The 13,944-nt window shown below is 42.2% G+C and overlaps 1 protein-coding gene across 1 annotated transcript in view; it reads right to left on the reverse strand.

Moving 5' to 3' along the window:
• The window catches only part of THSD7B (thrombospondin type 1 domain containing 7B), a 297,684-nt gene that overhangs the window by 175,993 nt on the left and 107,747 nt on the right, over positions 1 to 13,944 (reverse strand). Inside the window, exons 5-6 of the mRNA XM_030241847.2 lie at positions 6,690 to 6,944; positions 381 to 550 (exon numbers count right to left, since the gene is read on the reverse strand). Of these exons, the coding sequence (XP_030097707.2) occupies positions 381 to 550; positions 6,690 to 6,944 (425 nt within the window). The remainder of the gene's footprint in view (positions 1 to 380; positions 551 to 6,689; positions 6,945 to 13,944) is intronic.

Raw genomic sequence — 13,944 nt, forward strand, 5'->3', positions numbered from 1 at the left:
GTGACAACCTGTTTTATATTCTAAACTAAGACTACACTACAGATAAGTGCATTCAGCTACCAAGGGGCTGGGTTTCCTGATATATGACAGAGGAAGAAAAGTCAACTCCAAGCATAATTTAGTTCCTTCATCCTTTGTAACTCTCCCAATGAAGTGAACAACAGAACTGGCAGCAATTCATCCCAGGAGGCTGCGGCTCCTGGCAGTTCCTCAGGGCTTCCTCTGGTGCCCAGCAGCACCTCCCTGTGTGAGCATGGACACAAGGAGGGCATCAGCAAGCCAAGGGCTACCAATGACTCCATGTTATCCACTTCTTTCTTCCTGTTTCTCCTACTCAGATGCACTCAGGCCAGCATTTCAGAGTGACCCTGTACACGCACCCTCCTTGGGCCGGTGTGTCCCCAGCTCCACGATGATCTGGGCACAGTAGACCACCCGGGTTTGGATCCCACCTCCACAGAGCCCTGCCTGCTTCTGGTGGTGAGGGTCCTGCTGGTCAAGGAGCAGAGACACTTGGCAAGCTTTCCATTCAGAGGTCCTCCAGGCAAACCTTTGGGAATAGAAACAGAATAAGTAAAATGAGTTTTTGAAAGACTGCAGGTAAGGGAGAGGTACTTTATTAGATGACAAAATACACTTGGTTTAATCTTTATAGCAGCATTTTCCTATCCAAAACAAGGAATGTTTGGAAACATTTTGAGTGTTAAATTTACATAGGTTAAGTATGTGCTATTTGTCTGGAGCACTTGTGTAAAACTTTTGACAGAGCACCAATCTCCAAAGCGTTCTGAAGCACTAAATCATCCTGACAGCACCTTTGAGCACACTGTAAAAAATGAGTGAAGATTAAGAAGTTTGATTAAGTGTGAACAGTAGTTTTCAAACATGTGTCTCAAAGCACTAAACCACCCCTCTCTGCCAAGAGCTGAACACCTCGCTCTGAAATGCCCCTAACAGCTGAAATCCTGCATACGTCAATGGAGCTCCAAGAACTTGCAGCTTTTCCACAGGGGGCATCTTTCTAAGTGCCCAAGGTCCTGTCAGCTCCTTCAAGGGATTGGCTAAAGCATCTCAGTTAATTCCATTTTCCATAATTTGTGATACACAGCAAGCTCGAGACAAAAAATACTTTCATTCTATGTTCCACTCACACCTAAAGAGCATTAAAGGTTCTCAAGGAATTACAACATTTTGGGACACAGGTAGGTAAATGTTGTACAGACAATAGTTGTTGGTGTGTACCAGCTTAAATGCCAGGAAGAACTTCTCAAAACCACAGGGAAAACAGTGCTGTCTCTCCATGGAAAGCAGGATTTATTTCTCCATCATGACTGAAAATGTAGAGCACACTTGTAACACAACTGTTTCCACAGGCAGAGTTCACTTTGATTCACAGGTCACAGTCTGAGGGGAGTAAATAAGAGCCAAAAGTCTTCTCAAGCTTCCCAAACACAAATCTTAGGCAATACTGTTTTTACAACCAATCTGTTCACAATTGTGCTGCTTTATGCCTCCACTCCTCTAAATTTCCTAGTTTATTTTTACCACAGAATCTTTGGATTTTGTGTAATGTAAACTGTGTAAAATAATTTCCTTCCTTTATTCTCAAGACAAATACTCTCTCCTTTTACAGCAGATCCACAGTTGTTAAAACTACATATGTTCCTTAACTGCTGACTGATCACTGTAAACTCAAACACAGTGGGGTGTCTCTGCACAAAAAGCCTTCCACATCATAATTCTGTTTTTTCTCCACAGTATCTGCTCCTGACAGCTAGGGCAAGCAAACCTGCATCTCAAAACTATATGAAAAATAAACACACTAGTTGGAGTACACATGTCCTCTTAACTTACTTTGTGAATGAATTTTTTTTTGTGAATGATTTTTCTTTTAGCCTCACATTTTGTAATGTATTCCTCTAATACTGTAATGTCAGTATTGCAATGTAAAATCTTCCTCAAACTTTGTAATGTATTCACAAAAAATATTTGTGAATACTGTCAATTATTTGCATTTACAGGTACTGTTCAGATGAGCTGTCATGCTCTCTTAAATAACTCACAGCATGTTGTGCAAATCTGGATACACTCACAGGGTTCATTACCCCCAAAGAAAATAATAAAGAGCACACTTTTCACATGACAAGTATCAAATACCTAACTCCCAACATATAAAGCACAGTCATGAATTCCTCTTCTCCTTAGCTCCTTTTGGGAATTCCTAATCCCATTTCTTGGGCCTGCAGTGTTAAATGCAACCATAAAGGCAATGAAAAGTGCTCTTCATCAAACACCAGGTGAAGGGGATTCCTCCTCCACATCCCTTCAAAACTCTGTGCTTTTCAGGTCTACTTTTGAAATTAAAATCTTAAATATAGAACACACGCATCTCTCCACAGCCATGGAAATAGTTGTTTTAAGGAAGCATTTCTTGAAACAAAATTGACTAAGGTAAAACTCATTATCAATATCTGGCTTAGGAAGTCAACTGTGAACTCTAGATCCTAAAGACTCATTTCCAGAGGTGTGAGCATCTGCTTCTCCTATTCAGTGTGAGCTGCGGGAATTAACACCTACGAAAATTAGGCCATCGGTGATTAAAATTATGCAAAATAACTAAATCTGAGCTCAGAGAGATAATTAAACTTCATCAGCTCCTGAATTAAAAAGAAAAAAAAAATCCTTTATATATTCTCCCAGAGTAACTTTTGAGAGCATGTGCAAGGACAGCCCTCCAGAGCGCTGCTGGCACCAGCTCCAAGCCTCAGCCCTATCTGCTCCTACCTGCACATGTCCTCAGCTGTCCAGTGCTCCAAAAACAAATCCTGACCTCCAGGCCTAAGAAGGGACACATTTCCATAGCCATTAACGAGCCCACCAGGAGGTCAAAGGGCTGAAGGGCACTGCCCAAGTATAACTCCAGAGCCTTCTAGCACAGTTCACTACACTTCCTCTCCAGTCTTTACTACTTCACACTAATGCCTTATCTTTAATTTGGGCATAATAAACCGCATTTACAAAGTAATACCATCACACCTGTATCTCAGCAATAAGCCTTTTTTAAAGAATCAAGTCTTAAAACATTCCCATTTTCTATCATTTAACTTCTGAAAAGCTTTGAATTTCCAACAAAGCAAAGAGAGTTTCTGCTATATCCCTGTCTCGTAACGTAGCAACCACAACCAAAATGAATGATATGAAGTCATAATCATAATTCTGGAAAATCTATCTATTCCCAGTGAACATGAAAGCAACACATCAAGGATGAAAAAGATATAATACCTTGTTTTAAAACTCATGACTCGGTGACAGTTATGAAACAAACAAGGGCTCAATATCTTTCCGATTTACAGCAACCTCTCAGTCTCTTTAGTCTATAGGACTTATGTTCTTAGTGTTTACACAAGTTTTATACCTGTATATACCCATTCACATTAATTGAACTATCCCAAATTTATATCACAATAAAAGAAAGTGGAATCACCTCCTATGTGTTTAAGCTTTTTAAGCACTTAATCCTTTCAGAACAAATAACCAAAGGTAAAACAAAGCACAAAGCTCTGGAGTCTTATATGCAGTTAAAGTGTTTTATTTTCTTGCATTTAGACTATTGATTACAGATGTTATTGTAAACTTCAGTCATAAAATTAAAAGCCCTTCCCATTTAACAGCAAATTTACACGTGTGCCACCTACCTGTGATGGGACCTTTAACTTGTAGCTTTGCCATGGGCATAGAGGTTATATTTAAGTGAGCAGTTCTGAGGCTTAAAGTATTTTTATCATCTCTGGATCCTTTTAGGAGACTGGAATATAACTTCACCCACCTCCCTCTGTGGAGTACAACTCTGCAACCTCTTAAGCTGCTGCTTTTTTATATCAGTGGATGAAGCCCACACTATGTAACCTTCATGCAGTCATGGGGTGCTCTCTGCCCCTGCATTAAAAAACAGCCTCTAGAAAATCATAAAAATCACGGATTGGTTTGGGCTGGAAAGGACCTTGAAGATCATCTCATTCCAACCCCCTGCCAAGGGCACAAACACCTTTCACTATCCCAGGTTGCTCCAAGCCCCGTCCAACCTGGCCTTGGACACTTCCAGGGTTGGAGCAGCCACAACTTTGCTGGGCACCCTGTGCCAGCAACTTTCCACCCTCACAATGAAGAATTTATTCCTAATATTCTTCTAAACATAATATTAATTTCTTCCTAATCCCATTCCTTCTGCTCAGCAACTTGTTCTGGTCTATGTCCTAGCCCATCTTCTTTGCTGTGGCTGAAGTATGCTTTGGAAAATTCTTGGCCTAAAATTAAAGTTAAAGGAAAGACTACATGTTTCCAAATCAGCCTAAAAAAAAGAGAAGATTTCTAGGAACTGGGAAAGTAAACAGGAGTCTCACCTTAAAGGATTTAAAAACTAATCTGATTAGGCAAACAGAAAAAAAGAAGTGGTTTGTGTTGAGACCAGACAAATGAAGGAGAGCTTCTTTTATTTCTGCTACTGAAGCTCCTTAAATTCATCATGTTCATTTAAGGGGTAGAAAGAAAAGATCATTGTTTGGTAAGCCTCAGCAAACTACAGATGGAATGGCATATATTTAAGGGGAAAAAGCATAAACTTTATAGGTATTACCCTACAAATAGAATGTTGTCAAATAAGGAGAATAGGAGCATCTAAAGTTTCTTGTATTGTTTCACAAGGATTAACACTACATCTCTCTATGTCTGGAAAGCTACTGATTTCCAGTCTGAGCTCTTTCCAGTAGCTCAGTTACCAATTCCCAAAAACCAACACCTAATCACCAGGCTACAAACTGAAATATGGACCAATAGCAACCTTTACCAGCTGCTGAAACCTAAATAACATCCTTTTTTTTTTTTTTTTTCCTTAACTTCTGTTCATTAATACAAAATCCTGGTCCTCACAGCCTTACATCCAGTAGACACACAACACATACTGCAATATTATGGATTTTCATTCTCACTTGTTTCTTTATACTGAGTGAATCAATCAAAGTCTAGTAACCAGGCACTGCTGTAAAATTCTTCTGCACAGTGTGAGAAGGTCATAGCCTACCACCTGCATTTTGAGATATTACATCCCTAGAAATAACTATTAACTAAATACCAGAGTTGTACTTTCTAATATTTTCAGCTAAGTGGCTCTATTAACCTGCAAGTTTAATGCTATTTTTCTGAGCTAGCACATTAGAGTTCATCCTCACTCATGCAGGTACTGCCCCGGAGGTGTTGCCTCAAGGTAGGGAAGCATAATGGGATGGGGAAGGTTTCAGAGCTCACAGGCTCATGAAAACCTGGGCATAGCAGCAATGCACTGAAAGAACAGATTTTCCTTCTACAGAGAGAGAGAGGCACCTACAAAAATTATCAGTGGTTTGCAGGTTCTCACCTTTTGTGCTCTCCTGGCTCTACACAACCGTTTGCCCTTCAATACAGTGCAATGTCAAAAAGGGGAAGTGAGAAACCAGGGACAGACCCACGTCTGTTCACTCCCTGATTAACTTCCAGGCAGTCTCCCCCCATCAGGTATCACCTGCACCCACGCTCCTGTGCAAAATCAGCAAGACAATGTGTTAATCTATTGTCTTTGAAATTGATGTGCACTTGGGCAGGAGCAAAAATCACTCTGTAAGAGCCTTTCCTTAGGATGTAATCAAGCAACAGAATATTTTTTTATACTTCCTCTCTTCTGCTAGCAGGGTGCATAAAAATGATCAGCATTTGATTTTGAATGAGCCCAGTGATACAGAGACACTTTTACAGGTGATGCCTTCCTAAGAAATGTATCTTGCAAAGGCTTTATAGAAGGTTTTGGCAGTATCTGGCAAAAGCCCCAGAAACTCATGACTTGAGCACTGAACAGCTCTCCTATTAAACACTCTCGTTCGCAGACAGGGAGATTTTTCTGCATGCATATAAAATTCTATCAATCCCAAAGCATTTTACAGTCAATCTCAGAACATGTCTCATGAAAAATCAAGCAATATTTTATTTTCTTTGCAAAGCACACTATCAAGCTCCTCTGTTAGCCTGGCCAAGCATAATGGCATGGGCTGCAGACCAGAAAGGTGAGATCCTCTCCTTCACACCACAAACCAAGCAAGCTCTCAGGGACTGCAAAGTTTCCCATTTACAGAAGCATGCAGAGGGAAGCTGAGTAAAGTCCAATCTATTACCTCTGAGCAGTTCCCATCTTCCTCAAGTAAGACTGGGATTTTTTTATGGGGAGATGAAGACGAATCATTAAATCTTATGTAAAAATTAAAATTTCAAAGCCAATAAAAGCTCAGCCATGGAGACCTGCCCAGTCTCTGCACAGCTGACAAAATTCTCTGAAACAACAATCAGGACAAAAGCCATTTAGAGAACAAGAGCGACTGCTCTCAGTTTTTGAAGTATGACAAATGTAAACCACATATGAAATGTAGTGGGTGTAATTCAAATTTATTTCTATGTATAACTGTAATTATTGTAATAGGAATAATGAAAATAGCAATAATTAAAAGAGTATTAGACCAATAATCACAGCTAAGAATGACTGAATCGATGATCTCTCCGACACAGAGAAAGCACCACTTGCACCCCTCTCCATGCACAAACCAAGCAGGGAGGATCTGCAGGGGCTTCTTTACCTCCAAAACCTCGGGGAGAAGCAGCTCTGGCCATACCTGGGGCAGGGCTGCAGCGATGCCTTCCCTCCTCCACTGCAGGCTTCCCTCTCCTCCAGCTCCGGGCAGGGCTTCCCAGTGCCCACGGCCACGCTCCGCACACGGCGGCGCCGGCTGCGCAGCCCCGCGGCCACACTGCCCCAGCCGCAGCTGCGCCAGCAGGGGCTCCATGGGGACCACTCGGACGTGGTGCAGTCCTTGGGGATGACACAGGACCTGGAGGTCACGGCGGCCGCGGGGTCTTGCAGGCAGAGGCTGCGGTGAAAACACAATACAAAGCTGAGGAGGTCTTGCTTAATGAACTTCTTTTTCAAGCCAAACTCCCCAAGAAGAAATCCATGGTCATTCAGTCAGAAGATCTACACCAACACCAGTGCAATAGAAATAAGAGAAGTTCGAATGCAGGGCACATAACACATTTCCAATGAGCTCTGGGTGCAAACTTGCATGCTGAGTACTTTGTAAATATTGTATCTCATTTATCTCGAGTTAAAACAGATGCACAAGGCATTGTATTTACTCCTGTGTAACTAAAATTTCACAGTTCCTGAATGGAAAACAAAATCCAAGCCCAAGACAAATACTGGCACAGGTAACCATTCCAACATCCCACAGACAGGACTAGATGTTCTCCATCCATCCATCCATCCATCCATCCATCCATCCATCCATCCATCCATCCATCCATCCATCCATCCATCCATCCATCCATCCATCCATCCATCCATCCATCCATCCATCCATCCATCCGCACACCCACACATCCGCACATCCTGCTGAGCAACTCTGCTCTTTCACAAAATAATTAATCCCACACTAATAAGAAAGGTCTCAGTTCCATGAGGCTGTCAAACAATGTCAGAGGGTTTTCCAACCTGTCAAACAAGGTTCCTGAGTCCAGAGACTCAGGAATGCTGCAACTGGGGCTGGATTTTGGGACTCAATTACTCCTGCTGACATCAGGACATGACCTCATTCATTCTTTAACACATCAATTGTGCCCTAAGCCAAACACAAAGGGAAACCAAGTTCTAAGGGCTACCAACTGATGAGATTTGGTATCAAGATACAGAGTCCCAGAATAACATTTTGAAGAATCCCAAAGCTACAACACATTTTACTTGTGTATGGTGTTATAGGGACAGTGCAAAATGGCCTCAGAAATTAAGACCACACTTGATGAACTCAGTGTGAACTTTAATTTTTCTTCTCCAGCCTCCAGCTGCTTGTGGTCAAAGCTTTTGCCAGCTGTAAGGAGCAAACACAGGTACTCTTAAAAGGTGTGAAATCCAGAGCTGCTGCCAGGGAAGCAGCCATTACCTCTCCTGCTATTCCTCACAGCACAGTTTGGCCAACCTACCTCCCTCTACAGCAAACAGACTGGGGCAATCATGTCAGGATTGCTGGGCAGCCTCATGGGGAGAGCAAAGAAGATAAAGGGCACTCACTCCCTTTTCCAGTCTAGAAATTGGTCCCCTTTTCACATAGGTCAACAGGAATATTCCCATTTAAACACATCAAGTTTGACTAGCCCTCAATCACCAGCAAAATAGAGCATTTAGTGGCTTCTATTTGAACTTCAAAGTAAACAAAAAAAAAACTGTAACAACTTTTTGTCTTGATTTCTTCCCCCAGAATAAAACTCAGTAATCTCACAGGTGCTGTGAGAATGAATTTACTGAGGCTTATTTAAAAAACTTCAACAAGTACAAACAGCCTGTGACGTAACCCCTTCAAAATGAAACTATGCTTGCTTACAATGGAAAACCATGTCTCATTTCTCTACTACAAGTGAAACTGAACTGATTACAAAGCTGTCTCTGGTACAAAATGACAGTTCTATCAAAACAAGGTTCTGGAAAGTAATAATCATTATATAGGTACCTCCTAACCCAGGGGTTTTGAGTGATTTTTTTGGAACATTAAGTTCCAAAACTTAGGTGCAATCACGTGAATGGTCACTTTAGTTCCTTCTTAATATTTTTTCAACAGGGGAGCCACCCATGCTAAAACATCAACAAGGAAGAATAATTCCTGATTTTCAGCAGATAAAACAGTGGCACATAAAAGACACTGCCCTAACTGATGGTACCAGAAAACTGAAGTTTATCTAAGAGCACAGAATGGTGGGGAGAGGGAAGGTAACTGATCTTACTTCTCAAAGCAATCAAAACTCCTCATTCAGATATAGTGTGAATAGCAAAATCCACTTTTGGGGTTGCACCACTGCCAAAGAGATTTTAGTCCTGCCTGATCTTTATTGAAACACCAACTAAAATGTAGCCTTTAAAAATCTGGATTGGAGTCTTGGTTCAAATGACCTTTGCCAGTCCCACTTCTTAGCCAGACAATGCCTCCAAATACCTCCCCTAATGGATTCCCCAAACCTGTGCCAACCCTCTGGCTGGGAAAACCATCCCTGCCCAGAAATCACCTGGCACTGGCAAAAGCCTTTGCCAGAGGCTGAGTAGCTGCTTCTTTCCCTGAAAACCTCCCCCACTGCTCCTGCTATAAAAGGCAAGATGCTAACTTTGTTGACCTCAAGGTGAATGAGACATGGAGCTGGCAATTTCCACCCTGTTCAAGGAGGCTTTTGAGGGAGAATTACAAGCAACTGCTGAACAGAAAGAAAATTAATTAACTTGTACCTACTCACTCAGAGCCTCCAAGTCAAATTAATTGTGACACTGAGCAACACAAAGACAAATGTAAAAACACTCTTTTGCATGAAATTCAGACACAGCCTTTCATGTTGCAGATGTATTTAGGACGATCTAATACAGATAAAGCCCAGACCTGCGAGACACTCACTGATCTGAGGCTGCAAACCAGACAGAGATTTGTGCTGCTGTGGCTGTGTCCAAACCAGCAGGGACAGGAACGATGTCTTGGGGACAGGAGGTACTCTATCAGCCCTGGTTTTAAACTGATTTTTGCCAAATTCATGTCTCAGGTTAGATCTTCTGCTTGGGGGTCGATCTGTTAACGGCAATACAGTAGAGTACTTACACAAGTGATGGTTTTTTGTGTGTTCCATGCTTGGATTGACACTGTAAAACCCCAGGAATTGTTTCCTAGCCCACGCTGCGGTGTCTGCGGCGTAGGATGGATCCATTAGTGAGCAGCCAGCAGCAGCACAGAGCACAGCTCGCTCAAGTGGCACAGTGCCCTCTGAGCCTCTTGTGTGCTGAAGGGCAATAAACCACTTATTAAAGAAACACAAAACACTAGGAAGGAAACCTACTCACGTCTGTTTCACACTCCCAGAGTCCTGGAGCAGAACAGCAGAGGAGGAGGGAAAGCAGCCCAGGGTACCACTCTGACTGTGCAGCTCCACATCCCCGCGGCTGTCATTTCAGGCTGCTGCCCACAGAGCAGCACCACTGATCTCCTTCATCTCCAGCCACACACACCCCCATGAGACACAGGAACTGTGCAGTCCTGAGCTGAACCACACCACCTTCCTGCTCTGGACAAAAAGCAACTCACCAAAAATAGCACATTTTCCAACAGCTCAGTGCCTGTGCTACATGCCCTGCAGTCACAGAGCCATGACATCCACCACATGGGAATGAGTGGGAACAGATCCATCAGCTGGAAAAAGCAGCAACACCACCCTGGAGCTGTGCACACTACATCAGGTTGGGCACAGCACAGGAGTCACCCCTGCTTCCCTTCCCAGCTGTACCAAGGCATTCAGAAGCACAGGTGAATGCATTTCCTTACGTTACAGGATGAGACAGGCAGTTATTGTTAAACCTTTCACACTGAAAGGATCATCTGCAAAGTAACTGGGCACACTAAGAAGCTGTCACTGTGGCCATGCTACTGGCACAGAGGCAGCACCAGGAGGACAGGGTACCACATCCACATCCAGGCTCTCCCCCAGCAGCTCAGAAAGGCTCCTGGGAAGTCTCACACCTGACCAGGGAACTCATGTTCAAATCCACATGCTGCAGAGCAAGAAGTGAGCTAAATTAACAACCTGAAGTGAGCTAAGTTAACAACCCAATTCCATTTTTTCTCTTCTTCAGCATTGTCTCCTACTCTGTAATTAAAGACCCAGCCCTACAGGCTGCTGGAATTCACAGTACCTGCTCTTTGCACTTGGTCAATAACATTAACATCTCATAATGGACAATCTTGCCATGTTTCTAACAGCATTAAAACACTTACTTCCCTCAGAAATTGGCAATCAGTGTTAACAGGCACACTTCTGAGAATTCCTAATGTATTTTTAGAGTCTTCAAGTGCTACCAGGGCTGTTCTGGACACCATATATTCAATCTGTGCAGCAGAGGTTTCTTTGGCAGAAGAAACATCAGCCTCTTCTGCACCAAGCTGGTGAAGCTGGAAAATATTTGCCTTCCATAAAAATGACCTAAGGGAAAGGGAACTGGGAGACCTATAATCCAAACAAACATCAGTAAAGATGTCAAAGTTTTGGTGTTTCCAGAACTTAATGCAAGAAGATCCTCTGTTTTAATTAAAAATAAATGCTGGCTTCCATTTGCTCTACCTTGGCAGACTGTGAGATCTTGGGGCTATAGAGGCAGTTGCCTCCCAGCACAGTTTGGGAACAGGAGAAAAAACACTGTTATTATTGGACACCGCTTCTAAAATCACTGAACCCCAGAATCATTAGGGCTGGAACAGATCTCTAAGATCCTTGAGTCCAACTATCAAGCCAGCACTGCCAGATCCACCACTGAACCATATCCCCAAGTGCCACATCCACACACCTTTTGAACCATCCCCTGAGTAGCCTATTCCAATGCCTGGCCACTAAATTGTTAGTCATGGAAATCAAAGAAGCCATCACTGTTCCTTTATTTCTTGTGCTTTTAAATAAAAGCAAAAGAAATGAGAGACAAAACTTTTGAAAAGAATATTCTTCTTCTCCAACAGCTCAGGGATTTGTTTTCCAGTCTGAACACCAAGGCTTGATTCCTACATCTGCCAGGAGGAATGTGAACATAGAATTCCTCTCCCAGGTCTGAACCACAACCATCAAATAGCATTTTACAGCACAGCATTTTCACCTCTGGACTGCAGAATTTTGTATTCATCCAGAGAACAGAAAAATGTCAACAGTGAAACTGCAAATATTTTTTTCCTAAAAACGTACAACAGCAAAGTGGTTAAGCACAGTCCACCAGGAAATGGATAATGGAAATTTAAATTACAGAGGCAAACAAAAGAGTTGAATGCTGCTCCACCTCCGCTTTGACAGATGGGCTGTCCCTTGACTGAGTTTGACCTGAATTTTCACTTACAAAGTAAAGTAAACAGAAACCCAAATCCAACTCTATTATATCACTGTTGTCATCTTACACACAGAATGAAGAGTTGAAGAAATATGTACATAAAAGACCCCTAATCCAAATAATAATAATAAAAAAACGCTTTGTAACTGTTTGCTCCTGACTTCAACTTCTCCGTATGCTTAGTTGAGCACACACATCAGGTTAGAAAATCAGGTGAAATTTATTTAGAATTTCAATGTCTAACTATGCACATTTATTTTACCAAACTGCAATTTAGTATCTAACCTAAACAACCTTTTATTAAAGAAAAAAAAAGGAAGGAACTCAAGTGCCTTTGTCTCATTATTCTGCAGATTTTTACAACTGTGACAAGACAGGAAAGAAAAAATAGCAGCATTTTTTTTACATTCATTCTTGCATCTTTTTCAGAGATTTTTTTTTTTAACACATGGAAGTGGTTGTGTTTGAATCTGCTATTGGATGTAAGACTTAAGGCAAAACTATAACATTTTTCTGAACTAAAATGAAACTTGAATTCTATCTGAATAGTATGAAAAAAATTCCAACTTTTTAAATAAAGAAAGTCTTTAAAAGCTTCAAACCAGATCCACAGCATCACTCTATTTTGATGTTACTCCTTTTATTTTCATCAAAATCATGTTTCTACACCAAAATCGTTTCTGAGCAAAAGCAGACCCGTCTTGAAGCCTACTGATGTTTGGCTGTTCAATTGTTGTCATTTCAGGTGTTTTCAAAAAGGTCTGTCCCTCCCTTTCCTCTTCCTTTGTCCCTTCTCCTTTTCTTTTGAGAAATGCAGAACCTCCAGACTGAAAAGATATTTAATCAAAAAACATCCCCAGCTCTGTTTCCCTGACACGGCATGTCCAGCCTTCCACATGCTTCTGCTCCTCTCCAAGTAATTCCCATTTACAGCCCTGCAATCAGACACCAGTAAATTAAACAACCTTGGTAATAAATTGGGCATCTTTGCCATTTCATTATAAATTAGGAGGCAGGATGAGGACGTGGCCCCACTCCTTTGTGGCCCTTGGTGGTGGTTAGCTGACCACTCCTGTTACCTGCAAGAACTGGGCAGTGATGGAAGGCACAGCCCTGGCAGACCAGCAGCTCAGAGCCCATGTTAAAGCACACCTTGGGATATTCCTGTCCCCTTGCCTCAGTTTTCCAGAAGTTTAATTTCCAGTGGTGCTTGCTTAGCAACTTTAGTAAAAATGGGAAACATCAGCCAGAAAAATGCAGGAGCACAAATAAGGCACTTCTTCCCTGGTCTGCAGCAGACACTTGGCTGCCTGCCAGTCCCCACTATGGGGTTATGCAAATGCATTTACTCCTCTTTATCAGTAGCCAAAATACCACCGGTGCTGGAAAGCAACATCTGTAAGATCGGGCCACTCTTCAGAAGAATGGCAGCAAATCTGCTGCACAACAAAACGAGGAGGACACCACCAGGGGATGCTTAAAGGGAGTCACTGTCAGGAGTATTTGATATCTGTGACACTCCAGCCCTGGAGCTAAACACGGACTGGATTTTGGGCTGGATTTTTAGCTTTGTATTTTAGGTCCAAAAGGAGAAAGGAAAAGCGTGTGAGTGTCTGGATGCTGTAACATGACATGACCTTTTCTCCTCTACTCAATCAATGGGCTTTGCTCTTGCATTTAGAGTAAGAGTAAAGGATGGGTCAGGCCCAGCTCTGCAGTAAATCTGAGACACAAGCTCAGCAGAAAAAGACTGCCAGGAGGTGGCTAATGGAGCTGTACACTCCCAAAAAGGGGGCAAGATCAGCAAAAAACTCAGAAAGGAACAAGGAAAAAGACAGCTCGATCAGGGATAGTCACTAAAACTAAAACTCTGCACTATCATCCAGAAATTCAGCGTATAACACAGAAAACATTTATAGAAAGTTTCCATTTCGATTATTAGAGCAAATATAGCAGTGAGTGTGTGAGAGCAGAGCAAGTGAAATTTT

Source organism: Serinus canaria, chromosome 7 (genome assembly GCF_022539315.1).
Source record: "Serinus canaria isolate serCan28SL12 chromosome 7, serCan2020, whole genome shotgun sequence".
Lineage (NCBI taxonomy): Eukaryota > Metazoa > Chordata > Aves > Passeriformes > Fringillidae > Serinus > Serinus canaria.